At 39.5% G+C, this 22,823-nt stretch overlaps 1 protein-coding gene and 1 pseudogene across 1 annotated transcript; one reads left to right on the top strand and one right to left on the bottom strand.

Annotated features, from left to right (window-relative positions):
- Positions 1-13,610: 13,610 nt before the first annotated feature.
- On the top strand, positions 13,611-14,363 carry LOC143573351 (protein ZW2-like). Its single transcript, XM_077058252.1, has one exon. It carries the CDS (start codon positions 13,614-13,616, stop codon positions 14,301-14,303), a length of 690 nt encoding a protein of 229 aa, XP_076914367.1. The 5' UTR covers positions 13,611-13,613; the 3' UTR covers positions 14,304-14,363.
- Positions 14,364-21,762: 7,399 nt separating this feature from the next.
- LOC143573379 (U6 spliceosomal RNA) lies at positions 21,763-21,873 on the bottom strand (annotated as a pseudogene).
- Positions 21,874-22,823: the final 950 nt, after the last annotated feature.

Raw genomic sequence — 22,823 nt, forward strand, 5'->3', positions numbered from 1 at the left:
ACTTGCACAGTTGATATAAACTTTAACCACGGAAGGAAACTTAAGCTTTTATTTGTCGCTTTTGGGTCCTTGGTTACATCATGTTTCTATTACTAAAATATAATCGGTTATAAATATACTCCTATTGCTTGTGAGCTCATGACATACATTTACTGACCATATCGACAGTTAATGCATGTGACATTCGTCTATTTTATCGTATTTGTAACCCGTCCCGTTGAGAGTTAATAAAATTTCGATCGCTTATTTATTTATCTATTTATCTGTCATCGTACGTTGTCTCGTTTATGATCTTCAAGCATGAAATAATAGTCGCGGTTTGTTCCTTTATGTTCGTTAAAGTTTGTTCGTTTAGCCCTGATCGGTTAGTTTGGTTAGACTATAATCAACCGTTTAAATGCGTGTTATGGACATTATTTTGGTCATAAACACCTAAAACGTTTTTTCGGACATTAATTCACCAAATCAACCCGTTGTGTAATCGATTTCTATAAATTGAGACCTCTAAAACGTTCTTCGGCCCCTCACAAATCATTTGGTAACATCAATTTCATTGAAAACGCTCGTTGCAATCGTGTTCATATTCTGCCCGAGCTTGAAACGAACCCAACCTCAGATCCTTTCAATTCGTCTTCTTTCCGGGTAATTGATTTATATTTATGGATCGAAAACATGAAGTGATCATTAACCCTCTATCAATTTTAATTGACAGGGAGTTAATAATACTCAATTTCGAGAATTAATATTCTAGGGTTCTTGTGAGAATTGGGGGTTTTTTCGGAATACTTTGGAGATGGTGTAGGACGAGTTAATTGGATTAAGGACGTGTATTTATAGGATGTTGAGGTTGAATAAGGTCTCAGCTCGTTGTAATGTTGAACTAGTTGTCAAAAGCAGTAAATCATCATAATTGGATTGCAATGGACACAGCATTTGACCAATTAACGAGTAGGTTAGATCATTTGAATTTCATGTGATTTTTGGCTCAGTTAACAGATATAAGATCAAAAGGGGGGTGTTTCATGGCCGACGATTGGAGGGATATTTATTTTAATCTTTTGCATTTCAATCACTGGGGTAAGGTCAATTAATCAAGTTAGATCAAAACATATTTAGGGGGTGGTTTTTAAACAAGATAGATAGTTCTTATCATGACCGTAATGAAATTTATGTAATAAAGAAAAACTAAAACACATAATAATCGTCAATTTTATTTAATAACGAAGATCCGAATAAATTAATAAAAAAATTATACGGGTTATGCTTTCGGGTTTAAAAATTAACGGCATATACACTGATTACAAGTTATAGAGTGCTGAATATGAGCCTTTAAATATGAAGTTATACTTTAGTGTTATGTAAAAATTTCTCTATTGTAAAGAATCCAGGGTAATGCGTTTTAGTTGTTTTCTCTACTTTTTCCTCTATATTATATAGAATTTATGAATATAGAGGCTTTAATGTGAATGCTGACACAAATATAATTTTACTGTGACGATTTTTTTTCTCCTAACACACTCAATTTCTCTCTTTATTTTATTATCTCAAAATCAAGCAAATAAAGAACGATGGTGATGACTATTTGGGGTGAGTAGAATGACATTGACGGGGATTCTAATGAAATCAATTTCTGTTAGTCTAAGGATTAAAAGCGAGACAATTTATCATTTAAATGACACATTGTGAGAATGGACTTATTAAATGTTAAATCGGCTATGTTAAAAGAACAAAAATTACAATTTAGTCAAAAGAAAGAGATGTTTATGCTTCAAACTTGAAGAGGTAGGTCCCAGCAGAGCTCAGTTGGACCCGCAAGACTCACCTTGAAGAGGAACGTCTGCGCAGAAACCAACTGGATCCGCAGGACCAACCATGCTCAGAGACGTGACGTCCTTACGCGCAGTACGCAAGCTGTTCCCGCAGGAAATGCCTCCCAATGGTGAAGGACTCCGCCTGTCCCCGCAGCCTCGGATACAAGCCATCAGGGAAGGCCACCCGCGCAGCAAGGCTACACGCACAAGGCACTTAGCTCTCAATCACTCAGTGTCACCTGAAGGAATGAGCAAAGCCGGGAACAATCCCGCACAAGGGCGGGAGGGGGAATACTCCCGCCCAAATAAGCCAGTCCGTACGATACGGGAAGATCTTCTGTACTGTACCTGACGAGGTATGGGAAAAAGATCTGACTAAAAATACGACAGCTTATTGACCACAGTATGGCGAGCAGCATGCTCCTGTACTGTGTCACTATTAGCCGCTGCCTACTCACCAACTACTGCCATACCACGTGCGTAGCCGGCAGTTGGTGGAAAAGGAATAGTACACAGCAGGCCTGGTCACTATCAGCCGCTGCCTACCCACCAACTACCAGCAGGGCACGTGAGTAGGCCACTGTTGGTGGAACAGGAACAATGTTGCAGCCGGCCACACCTCCTTGGAAACCTACCTTCGGCTATAAATACCACAAATGGTATGACCATCTCATCTTATCTTGTATCATCATATTATACCTGATATCTGCTCTAGCAATCTCTTAATATACACTTATATTTAAAGAGCAATCTAGTCTGATTCTCACGCCGGAGGGTGGTCGCAAGGAGGAACCCCCCCTTCTCAGTGACAAGCTCACGGTGTCTGTTTTGCAGGTTATCAGAAGAACCATCTTCTCCGGGTCTAACCCCTCGTGGGAAACATCTATCTAACCCCCAGGTTACCTGTAATCTGCCCGGGGCCCGGTTAGTGTTTCTTCATTGGCGCCATCCGTGCATAAAGCTAGAACATTTTTCTCCAGTTTTTTCAAACTTCTAAGATGGTTAAAGAAACTCAGGTAACCACAACCCCAGCTACTGGGGGGAATACCAGCAACACAGTCTTTACAAACACTACCCCGGTTACCCAAGCCGGGGCAAGTGAAGTAAATTTTATGAACACTACCCCAGCTGGGGCAAGTGCAGTAAATAATCGCTCACTGGGATTCACCGATACCCAGTTAGAGAAACGAACAAGACTCCCCCGCCAAACACTCGATGAAGTTAAGGCATGGGCGGAGGCACGTCAAAAGGAATTCCAAGCTGAGTTGGACGAACGCTTGCGTTCTGTCCAACAGGCTGACGAATTCGAAGAATACTGGGAGGATGACTCGGAGGAGTCCGACTCCGACGCGAACCCTCGCCATAAGGCAAAAGGGAAGCGTAAGGAAACGGACTCCCAACCGAAAAGGCATTTTGGACAAGCCTTCAAACCAAAAAACACAGGTGGAAGTCCACGAGACTTCTCCAAAACATTCAGACCAAACGTTGCAAATGCGGGAACGTCCAAATTTGCAAGGGACATTGCAGAAGCAATTGCCCCAAAAAGTGCCAAGCAAATGTCCAGCATAGGCACATATGATGGTATATCCGACCCAGATGATCATTTGAACAGATTCATAGCGGGGGCAACCGTCAGTAGTTGGACGGAACCCATGTGGTGTTACATGTTCCAAATGACGCTTGTCGGGGCTGCTAGAGCGTGGTTCGATCGTCTACCGGTCAACCACATCTACGACTGGGCAGACTTCCAACAGAAGTTTAGCCAACACTTCAGCCAGCAAAGAAAATATACCGAGGAGCAATGGACAATCCTCAAGTGCATTCGAGAAAAAGACGAATCTTTGCTAGACTTCATCACTCGCTTCAATTCGAAAAAGCTAAGTCTGGGTAACATTAGCGAAGATCTTGTTCGCGCTGCCTTTATTCAGGGCGCGAACGACCCAGAGCTCATCCGCACCTTAACAGGAAAAGATGGCATGCCATCCACATGGGATGCCATCATGACAGCAGCTAAACGCTTTGCGGAAACGGAGAAGCAACTGGGTAGAGATCTCCCACAGAGCACAAACCTCTACACCCAGAAAACAAGAGAAGACAACGTCCTTACCGCCCGATTAAACAAAAAGCGAAAGCTAGGCATTTGGCAGTCAAGGGTAAACTTTGACACCTCATCCGGCTTGCAGCATCGGTTAGGCGGAAGGGATAATGTACAGTCAAACAAGAACTCCAGATGGACGCCGCTCACCAAAAGCGTCACCGAGATATTCGCCACCGAGGAGCTCCCATGGCCAAAGCCTCAAATAATCCGACATCGTCACAATGCTGATCGGAGCAAATACTGTGACTTTCACAGGACAAAAGGCCACAACACTGAAGAATGCATAGACGTAAAGGACATGGTCGAAGCATTCGTCAGAGATGGGACGCTCGCGCACCTCGTGGCGCAATGAACGCTGAGCAGGCTGATGCGTGTAGAACCCCGGCTGGGGAAAACACGAATAAAATTCCAGCTTCAATGTGGAAACTACATGCTGCGTAAAGAACGAGATCCCGAACCAGGTGCGTATCGGCTCGATGGCACTCCCATCCCAACAACATGGAAGGGAGCTCATTTACACAGTTTGCATGTAAATCAATTCCAAATCTGTAAAGAAAAGGCCAAGAGCCACTTCTATTGGAAATGATTCTCCTTAAAACATCGACGCTAATGATTTTACATTTATACTTTTATGAACTATCAACACGAAAATGCCGGTTTTCACCGCATAATTACGTGGAAAGTCGTTGCATATGGAAGGCGGCAAAACCCGCATAAACCCAAAAAACGACAAACCTTCACGCAGGTCAGTTGAAGGGGAAAAGTTCAGTTATCACACTAAATGAAAGTGCCGGTCTATCCGCATGAATCATGATAAGAGGAAACTGAACACTAACCTATTGACAACCGCGCGTCGAACGGTTAACTTATTCAACACTAATATGCCGGTTTTCACCGCATAATTACGTGGAAAGTCGTTACATGGGGAAGGCGGCAAAACCCGCATAAACCCAAAAAACGACAAACCTTCACGCAGGTCAGTTGAAGGGGAAAAGTTCAGTTATCCCATTAAATGAAAGTGCCGGTCTATCCGCATGAATCATGAGAGGATACTGAACACTAACCTATTAACAACCGCGCGTCGAACGGTTATTCAAAACAGAGAATTTCTAACAAAAAGGATGAGGAAAACCTACACGCAGGTCAGATATGGGTAAAGTTTAGCCATCCTACTAAGTGCAAGTGACGGTCCTACCCGCACAATCACGAAAGAGGAAGCAAAACTTCACACCAATTATCTACCACGTTCAAAGGTCAACTTATCCTCAAAAAGGATGAGGAAAACCTACACGCAGGTTAGACGCAGGTAAAGTTTAGCCATCCTACTAAGTGCAAGTGACGGTCCTACCTGCACAATCACGAAAGAGGAAGCAAAACTTCACACCTATTATCTACCACGTTCAAAGGTTAACTTATCCTCAAAAAGGATGAGGAAAACCTACACGCAGGTCAGATATGGGTAAAGTTTTGCCATCCTGCTAAGTGCAAGTGACGGTCCTACCCGCACAATCACGAAAGAAGAAGCAAAACTTCACACCTATTATCTACCACGTTCAAAGGTCAACTTATCCTCAAAAAGGATGAGGAAAACCTACACGCAGGTTAGATAAAGGTAAAGTTTTGCCATCCTACTAAGTGCAAGTGACGGTCCTACCCGCACAATCACGAAAGAGGAAGCAAAACTTCACACCTATTATCTACCACGTTCAAAGGTCAACTTATCCTCAGAAAAGATGAGGAAAACCTACACGCAGGTTAGACGCAGGTAAAGTTTAGCCATCCTACTAAGTGCAAGTGACGGTCCTACCCGCACAATCACGAAAGTGGAAGCAAAACTTCAACCTATTATCTACCACGTTCAAAGGTTAACTTATTCTAAAAACACTTGGAAAATTGCTAATTTAAACTAAAGTATGCAAGTCATATAACGTTTATAAAGCAAGGAATCCAATAAAAGAAGCGGTCTTACCCGCACAAAGATTTATATTTCACAATGATTCATTACAAGAATGGCCGGGTAACTACCCGCCTACAAGAAAATAAATCTATATAAGCTAAATCTATCCTAGCAGTGGGAAGGGATCTTCAGGATCAGGCTTCAGGGCCACTTCCACTTGGACCAGCACCGTCAGTAGAGCGTGGCAGTTCAAGGAAAGCCTTAAGGATAGCTAGCCCATCATCAGCAGCAGCAACTTCATTCACCTTCTCCACCACCGGATGCGGGAAGGCGGCGTATTGATTCACTGCTTGGTCGTAAACAGCTTCAGTATCAACATTGTACAAAGGGAAGTTGGAAGGCGGGATGCCTTTCTCAACGAACCCTAGACCAAGCAGGAAGCCGACCTTTTCCCCATCTTCGTGAGAAGCGTTGAGGGCTGCGCTCATAGCATCGTCATACGACGTCTCAGCAAAGACTCGATGCACAACCTACAAAGAAAAAATACAAGTATCAGAACCTTTTCTATTTACAAAGAAAAGCGTAAAGACATGAAAACATACCTGAGACAACGCTTCTCGAAGAAGCCATTCCTTGGCAACCAGAGCTTCTTGGAGGGCAGCTTGAGCTTCTTTACGGGCGCGTTCGGCTTCACTCTTGTTAAGGTTGGCAAGCAACACTTCTTTAGCCGCAGCCTCTTCGACGCCCTTTAGCTTCCGCTCAGTATGGTCAAGCATCCCCCTCTGGTCCAAGATCTCCTGGAGCTTTTTGGCGTCTTCCATCGCCAATGCATCATGAGCCTGCTGGAGAGCCTCTAATTTGGCTTTAAGTTCTTCATTCTCCACGCGTAGAGGCTCAGCAACAGCTTCAGCCTTGGTGGACCTCTCAGTTGCGTTCCTCGCAGTTTCCTTAGCCAGCCGAAGCTGTTCATTAACAGCTTGGGCAGCCTTGGAACGGGCCTCGAGTCGAGCCTGAACTTCAACCTCGAGGGCCTTGAAGGCCTTCTCCTTCTCCGCAGCCACTGCGGTAAGTTTTTGGTTCTCCTCCCGGACAGCCCGCGCCTGAGCTACTTCTTTAATGCGAGCTGCTTTTAACTTATCGTTTTCACGACAAAGCAGCTCGACGCGCGGCTGCATCCGGGCCAGGAGAACCCGAAGCTCATTGGTTAGCCTACCCTCCTGGTAGCTAGCCATGGCTTCCCCCAACGCACCACTAGGAGCAGCGTGACGAGCCCATTCCACGCACTCCACAGGGGTGCGAAGGGTTGTTCCTCGGCGAATGTTCCATCGTGGAACATACACTTCATTGGAATCCGACACTGCAAAAAACATAAAGCAGTTAGGAAAAGATGATAAGAAAAAATATATATGAAAAGGGCCAAAAGAACCCTACGCACCTGTAGGGTCAATGACAGGCCGATAGCCGCCGAACCCATCACCTGAACCCAAGGGAAATCCATACAAGAGGTCAGGCAGATGGGAAGGAGGCAGAGATTGGCGAGAAGCCCCATGCGTACCTGATGGATCGGCCGTCGTTGCCGATGGCGGGGGCATCGTAGCAGCCGCCGCGGTCGCCGCCGCGGAATCCGCAGCAATAGTAACCGCCGGCTCAGTGAAAGATGCTGTAAAAATCGCACTCACAGCCTGCGGTGACGTCATCTCAGCTGGAACAGTCCGCTCAAAGGAGTGAGCAACTGAACCAGCGGAAGCAGGCGCAGGCGCCTGGGTCGACGCCTCAGGTAGGCTGAACAAGCATACATTCATTGGCGGAGAGGTACTCCTCTGCACTCCACCCTGGAATGCGTCAACATCCACGCCTGCGTAAAGAAGATAAGTGTTAACGATATTAAACTATGAAGCTAAAGATAAAGGAAGTTTGTACTTACGGGTTTTCTTGAGCCTAAAGGTACGGAGAGGCGGGGACGAACCCGATGGAGCCGGCCTCTTTGCGCCGCTCACCGTCGTCTTCTTGGGCTCTCCGGAGGTGACAGTCGCAACCTCCGGAGCAGTGGTCTCATCACCACCGGGATTCCCCGCCACCTCTTCGCTCTCGGTCTCCGAATCAGACCGAGGCGCTGGATCGGCAGTGGAGGCCTTCTCCTTCCCCTTCCCGCCGGCAGCCTTCTTCTTCCGCACCAACGGAGGACCATCTGCGGATTCCTCATCAGAACATACGATTAGAGGAATTCCAGCAGAGGTTTCAACATTGAGGGGTCGAGGGTCGAATAGCGCCTTACCTGGCCGACGGGCGCTAAGGATCTCATGGCCTAGCGGATAGACCTCCACGAACCGATCCGCCGTTTGTTCTAGGATGGGCAACTCGTTCTCGTCTAGAGCGCGAGTACCCATCCGAGCGGGACCATCAGCCTCCCGCGGGTTTAGGAGCGACTGCAAGTCGTTGCCCTCTGAAATAAACAGGAAAGAAGTTAGAAGAAATTCAAAATCAACAAAAAGAAACAAAGCATACCGTAAGGAACAGAGTTCGAACCGTATTCGAGGACGATTGGGATCTTTTGCGCATCGGCAGCCTTCCACACCCGGCTCATCCCCAGCATCACCATCCCGGACTCCGCAAACCGGTAAACCGGAGATTGGACCCGAGATATCTTCGAGAACCATTCCGCCTCCTGGTAGTTGGAGGCGTGAAGGCTTGGGAGAGCTTGCCCATTCTTAAACTTCATGGCAAGGGGGATGGCGCGAGCGGAGATGAAGAAGAACTCCCGCTTCCACGCGCGAAGACTGCGCTCGGTCGCGCAAATCTTCAAACCCTTGATTCGGTTGTCAGGGTATACCACCCCTGGATGCACCTCCAAGTATAGAAGGTCATCAGGCGGTCAACATAGGGCTCAACGCCCAAAATCCGGCACACCCACTCGAAGTGGCGAATCTTGGCGATCGCCATAGGGTGCAACTCGGTCAAATGAACACCGTGCCTCTCAAGGACACGGTAAACAAACTTTGTCAATGGGAACCTAAGATTCCCATAAACAAAGAATGCAGCATATACCCCGATCTTGCCTCTGGGGGCATCATACACCGTCTGGTGGGGTTCAGGAAACTCAGGCTCGAGAGACTCGAGCATGAACTTCCTGACGACGTACCGATACAGATCGCCGGGCAGAGCACACTGGCACTCGCCAGCAGTACTCTTGTCATCGGCTGTAGACTCGAGATCACGTGAAGACATCTTGCAGAAAGAAGAAAACGATTTCGGGAGAATGCTTGCCTGAAAAGGTGAGTATTCGCCGGAAATCGCTTAGAAGATGAAGAGAAGAGTGAAAGTGTGGATTACAAAGAACCCTCTCCCCCTTTATATACTAATCGCAATTAATGCGATGAAATTAATGCGGAAGAGAGAGAAAACGAAGGTGCAATGAAACTATGACACGTGGCAAAAACCAAGCTGGCAACAGCTGTTGACAGGACGCATACCATTAATTTCGCGGCCACGCGCCCGAAAAATCGGGCCCACGCGCCTGAAAAAGCGTCTGGAATGACCATGTACTGTCACATCACCATAACTTCCTGCACGTCCTGACACAGTCAGAAGAAACCGTCGCACGACGTTTCAGAGGTTTGGACTGTTCTTATCTTTCCACCAACTCTTCGAATTTCAAAATTCAAAATTCAAAAAAAATCAAAAAGTAAGCGGGAAAATACCCCTTACCTTGGCGAACAAGTAACCGTAAGACGGATGCGGGTACAGTGTTAAGGCAAAACCCTTCACATACCTAGCACCCGCAGGGAATTGAAGCCAAGAAAACCTTGGCGAACAAGTAACCGTAAGACGGCTGCGGGTATAGTGTTAAGGCAAAACCCTTCACATACCTAGCACCCGCAGGGAATTGAAGCCAAGTATACCTCGGCAACCAAGTAACCGTAAGACGGCTGTGGGTACAGTGTAAAGGCAAAACCCTTCACATACCTAGCACCCGCAGGGAATTGACGGCAGGAATACCTTGGAAGTAAAGTAACCGTAAGACGAGCGCGGGTACAGTGTTAAGGCAAAACCCTTCACATACCTAGCGCTCCGCTGGGAATTGAAACCAAGAAGGATCTGATGGGCAATGCTTGCGGAAACGGAAATAACATCCCCGCATAGCGGGAACGTCGAGAACTACGTTGTTTGAAGCTCCAGGATGGAATTTGTGGTTTTAACATAATTGATCACTATGTTCAAAACTACCAAAACCTCACGGAGAATCCACACAAGTGGGACTCAACGCTCCTGACTTGCGAGGAGGTTACAGACCCACCCGCATCATACCCAAAGACCAAGCAGGAAACTCGGGAATTTCTGCAAGTGACAAGGACTTCCGCGGGAAGAATCCCCATGGAAAACCTTCAAAAGCCCTTTTCAAAAACCCTTTGCTTAAGTCCAAAGGTTCACCTCACTTTATTAAACACTCATGAGATGAACATTTGGACTGGGGGGACTTTATGAGGTAGGTCCCAGCAGAGCCCAGTTGGACCCGCAAGACTCACCTTGAAGAGGAACGTCTGCGCAGAAACCAACTGGATCCGCAGGACCAACCATGCTCAGAGACGTGACGTCCTTACGCGCAGTACGCAAGCTGTTCCCGCAGGAAATGCCTCCCAATGGTGAAGGACTCCGCCTGTCCCCGCAGCCTCGGATACAAGCCATCAGGGAAGGCCACCCGCGCAGCAAGGCTACACGCACAAGGCACTTAGCTCTCAATCACTCAGTGTCACCTGAAGGAATGAGCAAAGCCGGGAACAATCCCGCACAAGGGCGGGAGGGGGAATACTCCCGCTCAAATAAGCCAGTCCGTACGATACGGGAAGATCTTCTGTACTGTACCTGACGAGGTATGGGAAAAAGATCTGACTAAAGATACGACAGCTTATTGACCACAGTATGGCGAGCAGCATGCTCCTGTACTGTGTCACTATTAGCCGCTGCCTACTCACCAACTACTGCCATACCACGTGCGTAGCCGGCAGTTGGTGGAAAAGGAATAGTACACAGCAGGCCTAGTCACTATCAGCCGCTGCCTACCCACCAACTACCAGCAGGGCACGTGAGTTGGCCACTGTTGGTGGAACAGGAACACTGTTGCAGCCGGCCACACCTCCTTGGAAACCTACCTTCGGCTATAAATACCACAAATGGTATGACCATCTCATCTTATCTTGTATCATCATATTATACCTGATATCTGCTCTAGCAATCTCTTAATATACACTTATATTTAAAGAGCAATCTAGTCTGATTCTCACGCCGGAGGGTGGTCGCAAGGAGGAACCCCCCCCCCCCCCCTTCTCAGTGACAAGCTCACGGTGTCTGTTTTGCAGGTTATCAGAAGAACCATCTTCTCCGGGTCTAACCCCTCGTGGGAAACATCTATCTAACCCCCAGGTTACCTGTAATCTGCCCGGGACCTGGTTAGTGTTTCTTCAAAACTCGAGGCCTCGCTAATTATGTGGGTTTCTTTTACCTATATTTATGTTTGGCTTGTCTCTAGTAAAAGTCAATTCCCCTAACTTTCACATCTATTTTCTTTTAGTGACCATATCAACATCAGATTAGTTCCACTAAATTTCCTATCATCTCCACATTTAAAGAGAGTGGTTCCACTTTTCCTTTTTTTTTTTCCTTTTTTAAATACAAATAATAATTTGTGTTTTAACAAATTTGTTAATAAGTGTAGCATAAATAAACTATTTCCTATAATAATTGTAAACATTACATAAAAATAACTAAAAAAACATAGTAAAATTTTATATAACTTAAAATAAAATAAAAAACACCAATTTGAGTCGTTTAAAATACGTAAATTACAAAAGGAAAAGAGTAAATATATGTTCCATCAAAATTACCAATACAAGTCAAGTCTGTCCAAAACCAAAAATCATTTATCTTAAAACAACTCGACATACTTTATTAATGATCGTTATTACCATTATTATGTTAATTTATCCTTTTTAAAATAATCTTTTACTAAACATATATTTTTATAATAAAATTTTCCATTTAAACTCTTTTAATCCTAAAAAACCCTTTATAGAATTGAATATCATACTACTATGAGCAAATTACCAAAATAGCTCATTTCATGAGAGAGAAAATGCAAAATAGCACGTGAGATTTGAAATTCCCAAAATAGCCCTTCTAATCTCACGTACACGTGAGTTTGCGAGATTCCACGTGACTTTTCTTGGTCCAGTCAAATTCTGCCAAGTGTGTTCCGCTCCTACCTACTACGATATTTTTCATCCCAAATCTGTCGGAAACGTAACTTTTGACACCAAATATAACCTGAAAAAAACCAACTGTAACGTGATGTTTCAAGCTGTTTTTATCGGCAACGTGAGTTTTCAAATAAGATGGATTTGAAAGGTTTTTGAAATTCACTCCTTAGATGAATTTCAAATGAATTTTGTTTTTTAAAAAAAACCATCTTCTTCTTCATCTTCATCTTCATCACCATCACCTTAATCATCTTCATCATCTTCATCATTATTCAGGTCACTGTCACCGCCACCGGAGCTTTAACCAAAGTCCTCAACCTCCTCAACTCTCACCTTAATCATCTTCATCACCTTCATCATTATTCATCATCTTCATCTTCCATCTTCTCCTAGATTTTTTGATTTTTTCGTGATTCCCGTTCTCTAGTTTTGATTCCATCCCAGACTCGTCCATTTACACATAAACAACAATACCCAACTCCAAAACCTATCTCCAATTACCCAAAAAAATGTAGTCTACATTATTGGATGGGCCTATGAAATTTGTACCAAATTAATGTTATACGTTAAAAGATGGGCCATAAATATGTTCAATGTTAAAATGTATCCGGATTATATGTTTTAAGTTAAAGTTTTCCAAAAATATGTTACATGTCAATTATTGGTGGACCCGATAAAATAAGGACCAATTTAATGTTATACGTTAAAAGATGTCCCAAATATATGTTCAACGTTAAAATACATCCGAGTTATATGTTTTACGTTAAAGTTTTCCCTAAATATGTTGCATGTCAATTATTGGTGGGCCCGATAAAATAAGAACCAAATTTTATGTTATACGGATTATATGTTGAAATTCATCTAAGGAGATGAATTTCAAAAAACCTTTCAAATCCATCTTATTTGAAAACTCACGTTGCCGATAAAAACAACTTAAAACATCACGTTACAGTTGGTTTTTTTCAGGTTATATTTGGTGTCAAAAGTTACGTTTCCGACAGATTTGGATGAAAAATATCGGGGTAGGTAGGAGTGAAACACACTTGGCAGAATCTGACTGGACCACGAAAAGTCACAGGGAATCTCGCAAACTCACGTATACGTGAGATTAGAAGGTCTATTTTGGGAATTTCAAATCTCACGTGTTATTTTGCATTTTCTCTCTCATAAAATAGGCTATTTTGTTAATTTTCTCTACTACTATTGCTATTGATAATGAGTTGTTCAATATAAATGTTTTGAAGGAAAAAATATCATATATATTCTAGAGAAACTTTAAATAAAAAAAAAGGGACCAACGATTCAGTCATTTGTCTGTTTCTCGAATGACACGGACACCAAAGTCCGATTACAAAAGGCGCTTACGTGTCCCTCATGGACAATTTCCTTCTAACTAGGGTTTCTCCATCTGTCACTTTTTGCAGCTTGACAAATCTCGAACTATCTACCCATATTACCCAAAATATCCTTATCCACCGCTGTCATATAAGCTCTCAATCATCCCATCTACACCTTCAACATCAGTAAAAAGATTTTCTTTTTTTTTTACACCCAAAATGTCCAACAAATCTCGAAGAACATCCAACACAAGTGTAACCGACTTCGAAAACTTCTTCCAGGGGTGGTTGGTTCGTCAGGAACATTACCGAGATCATCTCCGAACCACTATCCGAAACATCGAAACTTGTACCAACGAAGAGCTCCGAGACTTAACCGCTCGGGTTCTCGCGCATTACCAGCAATACTACGAGGAGAAATCGCGCATCGCGAACCACGACGTGTCGTTGGTGTTCTCTCCTCCTTGGTTTTCATATTTTGAGCAAAGCTTTTTCTGGTTGGCCGGGTTTAAGCCCGGGTTAACGTTTCGGATAGTTCGGACAGCCGTGGACGATATGAGTGACGAGCAGGTGGAGCGGATGGACCGGCTCCGGGCGGAGACGAAGGAGGAGGAGAGGCGGTTGGAGAATGAGATGGCGAGGATTCAAGAGAGCGTGGCGGCACCGCCGATTGTGGAGGTTACGCGGAGAGGTGAGAATTCGCTTGTAGATTGGAGGTATGATGAAATGGAGTCCGCGGTTGAGGTGTTGAGAGCGGAGATGGAAGTGGTGGTGGGGAACGCGGATTTGTTGAGGACGAGGACCGCGGAGAGAGTGGTGGAGATATTTACGCCCGTGCAGAACGTTAAGTTTTTGGCGGCGGTGACGGAGTTGCAGCTGAAGATTAGGATTTGGGGGGTGGCAGGCTGATGGGGAGAGTCGACGGTGACTCCACGTGGCGCTTGTAAGCATCTCACCATATATATAAAAAGTGTTTTAAAATGTATTAAATATTAAAAACTTGTCGGTCTTGAAATGAGTTGGAAGGGTAGCTTTTTTAGATTCGTTTTATTTTATTTTTTTTCCTTTTAAAAACATATTTGTGTAATATGATATAGTTATATCTGTTTTGTGTTTTTGAGGAAAAGAAAGTGCATATTTGAAGACTTTGTATCTTGTAATAGGTTAGTTGATGTCTTGATGTGAATGCCTGAATGGTTAGATTTTACTTGAAAAATCATCAGGAATAGCTTTATAGTTGGGTGTGGTTTTTCACGGTCTCTCTCTTTTGGTGATTTTAGTAAAAACAAAATTGATGAAATAAGCTGATGATTGGGGTAGTATCAATATGAGTTCTCGTAACAAGTAGCAGTTGTCATTCTCTAAAGTTGAAACTTAAGAATTGTCGATTCTAAAGTGGTTTTATATACTTTAGATATTCCTAATTATATGCATATCTTGAAATAGAAGTTGGGCCATCGGGTATATACTTTTAACTCGCGGAGCGTTAAAGCTAATTTTAGAAAGGTTAACGAGTGGGTACGGTCGTTCACGAGCCGAACTGAGCGAAGGCGTGCTCGTTGCTTGTCTCGTTTAAAACCGAATCGAACCAGACAACTAAATTTCGAACTGAACGAAAATCAAAACGAACGAAAATCGAATCGAGCATTTTTCGATCGAACATCGAATGATTTTCGAGCATTATTTATTTCTTATTACTAAACTTTTAATAAAAAACAAGTTCGAAGACGGTAAATAATATAGTTTGTAACAAATTAGTAGTTTTTATACAAACGTGTAATATGATGTAAATTTTTACGATAATGAGAAAGGTATAATGAATATGTAAACAAACTGAAAACTTGAATCGAACAAATGTAACTATAAATTGACGGAATAGAAAAAATTTAAAAGATTTCAAAAATGATATAATTTTATTTTACGCGTGTTGTCTACTTGTCTATATATATATATATTTGTTCATATATATATATAACTTTATATAAAATAAACTAAAAATATTATTCGAGCCAAACCGAGTAGAGCAGCTCGTTTAAAATTGAACAAAAAAACGAGCAAGCATTCCAGTCAATTTTTCGAGTGAGCGGTTATGGGTGAAGGGGATGTTAAAGACAATATGAGTTAAAAACTTAAAATGTTAAGAGGCTTTAAAGTTCTTTATACTTACATACAGTAATTTAAAAATTGTTTGTTAAATTAAATTGAGAGGGTTAAGTAAGGTTAAATCATTTCCTTTAGTTGAGATGGAATAAAGAGATAAAACAGATAATATAATCTTTACGTGAAGTTAAGAGAGAGCATAAATGTATACCCCATGATTTTATAATGAGTTGTGAAATCGTAATATATAATTATTTGCATATCTTAAAATAGAAGTTATGAGTTATGAAGTCTGCAGGCGAGCAGCAAGTGCAAATCTACCAAACCCAAACCAAAAAAAAATCGAGCTCGATGAAACCATTTAGCAGCATATTAAAACAAATGGTTAGAAACCTTTTACACATATTTTGTTAATACATATATGAACTCAAAACCGTGATTTATTTTAATATGTTAGTAATCGGTTTACCTTTGTAGTTAACATTTAACTTTTAAACATTTTAATAGATTACCGATTACAAAGTGATTTAATTTAACATGTTAGTAATCGGTTTACCTTTTTAGTTTAACATCTAATGTTTAAATATTTTTTTGATGAAACCAGTTAGCAACATATTAAAACAAATGGTTAGAAACCTATGATACACATTTTGTTGAGTCATATTTGAACACAACCCGTGATTTATTTTAATATGTTAGTAATCGGTTTACCTTTATAGTTAACATTTAATTTTTAAATATTTTGACCATCATTTAATGTTTATAGTTTTTCTAGCTACTATAAACCAGTGGGTACGAAATCCCCCACTGACCCTTATTGGTTTAAGGTGCAAATCATAACCAATTACTCAAAACCGTAAAATTGAACCGAACTGAAATCGGTTATTAACTAGTATACTAAAAAATGGTTTGTAACCGACTGAAACCGATGGTTAGAGACCGGTTTAGACTTTTGAGACATTATTCATACGTAAAATCATAACTATTGATACACACATTTTCCACATAAAACGTAGTGCCTAGTGGTACGATTTCCATGCCCTAGCTTGCACGTCGAAGACGAAAGGTAAGACTTCAGACAGTGAGAAGCATACCTAAGACTAGGGTTATTCACGAGTGTGTCACCTCAAACTCGGATTAGATTTAACCAAGTCATCTTGGCTTGGTTCAAATTCATAATATGAGCTCGAACTCAGGTTGCTTTAAACTAAGCCAATTCGACTCAGTTTGGTTAAGTGTTTTTTATTTTATTTTAAATTGCAGCTTTTATATTTAACAGTTTAACACATATTGACATGATTTCCAGATTAATATACAATTTTCAATATAGATTTCCTTCAACAAGTGCTAACTCAAGAATTTAACAAATTCAAGATTAACATAACATATAAGCAAATTAAAGTACACGATATACAAAATAAGTTGAAATCTACGTATTCTAATAAAAGAAAGTAGCTCGGATCACATGTTAGTTTGAGATTCATTCATAGCCTAAATTTCCCGCTCAAACTATTGTACTTTTTTTAATGAAAACATGTTTATGTCAGTGTAATCCAAACATATCAATCAGTCCTTTAATCAAAAAGTAATTACCTCAATTACAGGGATTAAAAATATGCAGATTCTTATGTCAATGTAATAAAAATATTTATATCTTTAATGAAATCGTATCTTTCTTTTTGTATTAAATCAATTTATGTACACTTTTTGGTGTAGGAGATGTATATATGTGGTAAAATTCAATAAACGATATTTATAGATTTAAGATGATAAAGACAAGAAGAAATTCTAAATAAATAACAATTTTATTCTCGCATATTCATTCAACCTCCATAGATCTATGAAATATTCTTCCATATTTTTCGAAACTATAATACAAAATCGTGTTTTATTCATGTTAATTATGATCGATGTTCTATATTTATGTCATTCATATAGAAATATCTTATCATCTTTTGTTAGAATTTTATATTTCATTAAAAATTATAATTACAACTTATAAAACCACTAAGTGCGTCTTTTTCCTGATTATGAAGAATTTTCGTGAGAATACATCACATATTCATATGAATATATATCATTAGAAAATATAATTTGAACTTATAAAACCATTTAATTTGATAAAATATAGGTTTTTTTAATTTAATCATTTTATTTTTATAGCTTAATCGTTTTTCTTTTAAGCATCTGTGTATCACATGAGTTCTAAAGCTAGTATATAATAATATACAAAATAAGTTCAATCAACATCTATAACCTCATTAGATCAACAAAATTCAAACCCACTTTATGTTAAATAAAGACTGTATCGATTCAATTCTTTCGTAACTTGATGCGGGTAAGCTAAAAATTGTAATCGAGTCACAAAGAGAGAAACATAAGCTCAATAATTCTTAAGTTTCTTCATCTTTATCTTATATTAAACTATATCAAACTTACAAAGGTATATATTAATATCTAACGAAGAGAGGAAATAAAACAAGAGGGAAAAAATAAAAACAAAAATAAACATGAACATAATATAAACCTAAAAGGTTTAAAGAACAAGATTTTAAAACTCAAACTTAAAACTATCTTACAACATAAACTCTCGTCTAATACACGATGTGTTTGCCTCGAATAACGGTGCCTCCGGCTTTATTGACTTCGATGTTTATTCTTTTATATGTTTTCGTCAAACACATTTATCTCTTCTCACCTCATTGATACTCATGACATCTCCTTTTTTTTTCTTCTCGTGTTTCTTAATTATAAGTTTTATATCTCTTACTACAATTGTCTCATCTATATCATATACTAGCTAAAGTCCGTATATACTAGGGGTGTCAAACGTGTCGGGTTAACAGGTTGACGGGTTATCAGGTTGCGGGTTGGCAGGTTGACGGGTTGAAATGTGCAACCCGAACCCAACTAATATTATTATTCGTGTCAAATATGTCAACCCTAACCCGCACACACATAAATTCGGGTCGACTCGAACACGACCCGTTTAATCCATTTTTTTAAACAAGTTAATTATATAATCAGACATACAAATTATAGTAAAATTGATGTGGCTTGAAGTAGTCAAATAATTATTAACTAAAATTATACTGATCTAGACACTAAGTAATACTCTAGACTTTAAACTTAACTTAAACTACTAACCGGTAAGTGAACCGGTCGACTCTAGTACAGCTAAGTAAGTCCGGATATCGAACCCACGAGACTCTTTAAATTACGAAACTAGCAAATAAGACTCAACTACAAGACACGACTATTTATTAATAATATTTGAGGGGAAATTTAATACTAATAATTAAAACTCTAAATAATAAATAACTAATGATTACTTTACTATTAAACTAATATTAAACTAATTAAACCTAACCCTAATTAATATAATAATAATAATAATAATAATAATAAAACATAATCATTACCTTAAACTTAATTAATTAATTAAACTTAAACCTAATCAATTTTAAACTAATAAACAATTAAACACTTATATTAATTCAGATGACAAAAATAACTACCAAGGCCAGAATTCCCAAAGTTACGGTTATTAATTAAATGGAAAACTCACGTTATGGAACTGGGATCATAAAATAGACCCTTGACAGAAAACCCGAACATGACCCTTGAACTTCAAGAAGACGCCTATGGATTTCTAACAAGTTTTAAGACTCACCAGTTTTATATTAAACTTCCTTACGGTTATTTAATCGCTTATGTCTAAGTATCTTTTATGAAGAAAACCTACCTTACAGCGCAGAATTCAAAGATAGCAAAGCAGATTCAATTAACTTAATAGACTAAGCTGACAATCAAACCTAGACGACTCCTTACGAAGAACTAAATCTAGCAATCCTGACCAACAAAGATCTATTAATAGCCTATCACCTTACAGCTTTTTAGACTAGCAGCTCACTTTTATCTGTTTACTTGATTTTATTGTTTCTATGATCTTATTCGAATTCAATCACAAACTAGTCAAGAACACACAGTAAATGACCTAACAAAACCCTAACCTATGAAACAATCAACAAGGGCAGTGTGAAACAATAAATTCAAGTAAACAAAACCAAGCAATCAAACGCATCAATTAAATCAAACTCAACCGTTTACTTAGAACATAAAATCCATAACGAAACGAAAATCCAAATAAAATCAAACTGAACTAAGGTTCATCACGACCTAGGCAGTCTATGGAATTTAGCCTAGCATATTAAAATCTAAATCAAACAAAACAAATAATAACGAAAACATGGTGAAAGTATAAGAAACGGGGAATCGAAGATGATAAAACCCGTAAACTCGAACGTGAACGTGTAGCTCTTCACCGGATGTTCTCTCGCCTTCAAAATCACCAGCAAACGCGTAAAATAACTCCAAGAACTCTCCAAAATCGTCCGGTGACTTCCAGGTTGTGTCAGGTTTAAGTTAAAGGTGTTTAAATAGCGAAAACAAGGCCCGACAATAAGCAAAAACGAAATAATTTTAGTCCAGTTTTGCCTAGGCGCCGCGCCTAGGCCCTTTTGCCTTTCCCCTAGGCGCAGCGCCGCATGCTCCACCAAGGGGGCCGGTCAGACCGGCCCGGTCTGACCGGTTCTCTGTCCGGTTCCTTCCTGATGCGTTCCGGATCTCCGTTTCGGCTCGTTTTAGCTCGTTTTTCGCCCTTTTTCATCACGATCAAACCCCGGAACCTACGAAACATAAAAACGTTAGTAGTATACAAATATCGACTAAAAACGAACAAAAGCTATTAAAATATTAATTAAAATATACACGGGAAACATAAAAATTTAGCATCATATCAAAAATCAAAACCATATATTGCAAAATTCAAATGAAATTTAAGCATATGTCGATTTAGATAGAGATGGATTTGACGATATGTTCATGCATATTGGTGAAGAATGGAAAGAAAAAATGCATCTTGGGTAATGAAATCTTGGTTGAGAATTTAAAAGTGTCGTTCACGAAAAATAGTATTTAAGAGGAGACCTAAAAAAATATAATATGGGGAATGAAAAATAATTAAATTCTCCAACACATTTTATATTAAAGAGAGAATATAAAATTAATTTAAAATAGTTAATATTAAACGGGTTAACGGGTCAACCCGTTTTTATACAGGTCAACTCAAACCCGACCTGTTTAGAAAACAGGTCAACCCGAACCCGACCCATTTTTTAAACGGGTCGTGTTAGCCGACCCAAAACCTGTTTTTTTTTCGTGTCGGGTTCGGTTAGGTTTCGGGTCGTGTCAAGAATTGACACCCCTAGTATATACACGAGATGAAAAATATAAATACATAAAATTCTTTAATCTTTATATTCATCTTATGTGTAGAAAAATGCATTACATGTAAATATAATTTTTTAAGAATATCAAGATATGCAAAAGTTAATAACCTGCAGTTTGGACGCTTCGTTGTTTCTTCCTTTTCTTAATCCATTCGGGCATTTTGGTTCTTGCGAGGCATCCCTTTGTTCTTTTGTAACTAAAGCTTGCTTTAAAAAAATACATTAATTAGTATATAATGCAATTTGACTTCATTTTATTATTGATTGAAAAACAAGTACTAACCTATTATATGATATATCGGGTAGGTCACTATTAATTAATCATAAAAGACCATTGTTATATAAAAAAGTTGACAAATAATAATGTTTCAACTTCCATGTTTCATTATACATCAAATTTTATTAAAAGAAAACAAATACATCAAAAATAAATAACTTTTTAAGGTATACCATATGTCAATATAATTGGATAAACGGAACTATGTTGTCAGTAAATAGGTCATATTACAAATCTCATATTTATCCCAAACACGAAAAAAAAAATCGAAAAACAATATTAAACCCATCTCATACCTAATAAGATGGACATTACTGGTCCCAGACATTTCAGGTTTTCTGTTTGGATTTAGGTTTCATAACCATCCCTGTTTCAAGAAGATCGATCACAAAGTCACTTTCGTTTTATATTGAAAATCATTATCATACACGCCAAATTGGAAACGAATTAGATTATATATAGCAAGTGGCTACAAAACTAATTGTTTTATCCAACCGTTATCCATATGACAATAGTTATTAGTATCCTAAGAGCCGGCACTTTTAGGTTTTCAAGCCACCTTGTCATTTTCGATTCAAAGTTGGACGTCGTTTGATAACACTTTTTTTATCGACTAAATGTTGTGTTATGCAGGTTTGAATAATTTTCCTCCTATTTTATACATTAACCACCTTATCATTTCATCAAAGAAGGAACGATTAAAAAATTAAATCGTTTTTCGATTTGTATTTGTCATCCTTGCGCTTGCGCATAGACCATGCTAATTTTTTTTATATCGTTCCAATTTTAGTGTCTTTTGATAGAAACCAACAATAATAATGTATATGATACTTTTTTTAACGAAATGCATATGGTATTTAAATCTTAAATAAACTTGCCTAGTAGCTGACAGCTGGTAGATTTTTATAAGATGTTGCTAAATGTATCACCTTCCCTTCATTTTTTTTACTAAACATACCCCTTTCCTCAACTTTTACATAAGTACAATACCATTTTTTGATGTTGTTGCGGCCGCCGCCTATAAAATGTGCCGTTAAAAGCAAAACAAAAAGAAACCAAAAAATAGGTGAAAATGTTAGCAACCAATCAAAAGACATATAAACAAAGTTTTAAAAACCAATAGTTTAATCTTACCGGATTTGATTCAAAAATGGTACAACTGGTTGGACCAAGGTACCGGGAGGTTCAACCGGGTTGAATAATTTATTTTATAATTATGTATAAATACAACTTCAACTTAAAAAATAACCCAAACATATATTAATAAACATCACATGAACAATGATCAAGTTGAATAGAAACTAATAGAAAATTTGTACTTTGTATATAAACTTAATCAATTAAAAAAGATGTAAAAAAACCAGCATTGAATTTGTAGAATATAAAATTGGTGGATTAGCTAGTCGGTGTTTATTGTATTTACTCGTTTCAATTTTATTCGTTAGGTAAAAAGTCATTTTTTAAAAATATGGGCTGCAAAAAAGTATAAAATATCTCTTTGGTTTAAAACACGGTTGGCCGGTTTAAACCGGTATTTTTTTTAAAAAAATCAGCGATATGATGTTCTAGCAAACTGTCCAAAAATACCAGGCTCTAAATACCAGCTGTCTTACCAAAATCCGGTTTAATCCGCCAGTACGTACCGATTTTAAAACATTGCTTATAAATTGCAATTGTTATATAAAGTTTTAGATAAAGTTGCTGGCCACGTGACACTCCTTAGCAATATTGTAGAAGAAAATTCACAATAAACGTTGAATT

The sequence above is a fragment of the Bidens hawaiensis genome, unplaced genomic scaffold (assembly GCF_021521415.1).
Source record: "Bidens hawaiensis isolate Kalapana, Puna unplaced genomic scaffold, B.hawaiensis_p1.1 tig00026395_1, whole genome shotgun sequence".
In the NCBI taxonomy this organism is placed as follows: Eukaryota; Viridiplantae; Streptophyta; class Magnoliopsida; order Asterales; family Asteraceae; genus Bidens; species Bidens hawaiensis.

What these genes read in the sequence shown, in the direction of transcription:
- LOC143573351 (XM_077058252.1), top strand. Translation starts at nt 13,614, where the DNA reads ATGTCCAACAAATCTCGAAGAACATCCAACACAAGTGTAACCGACTTC.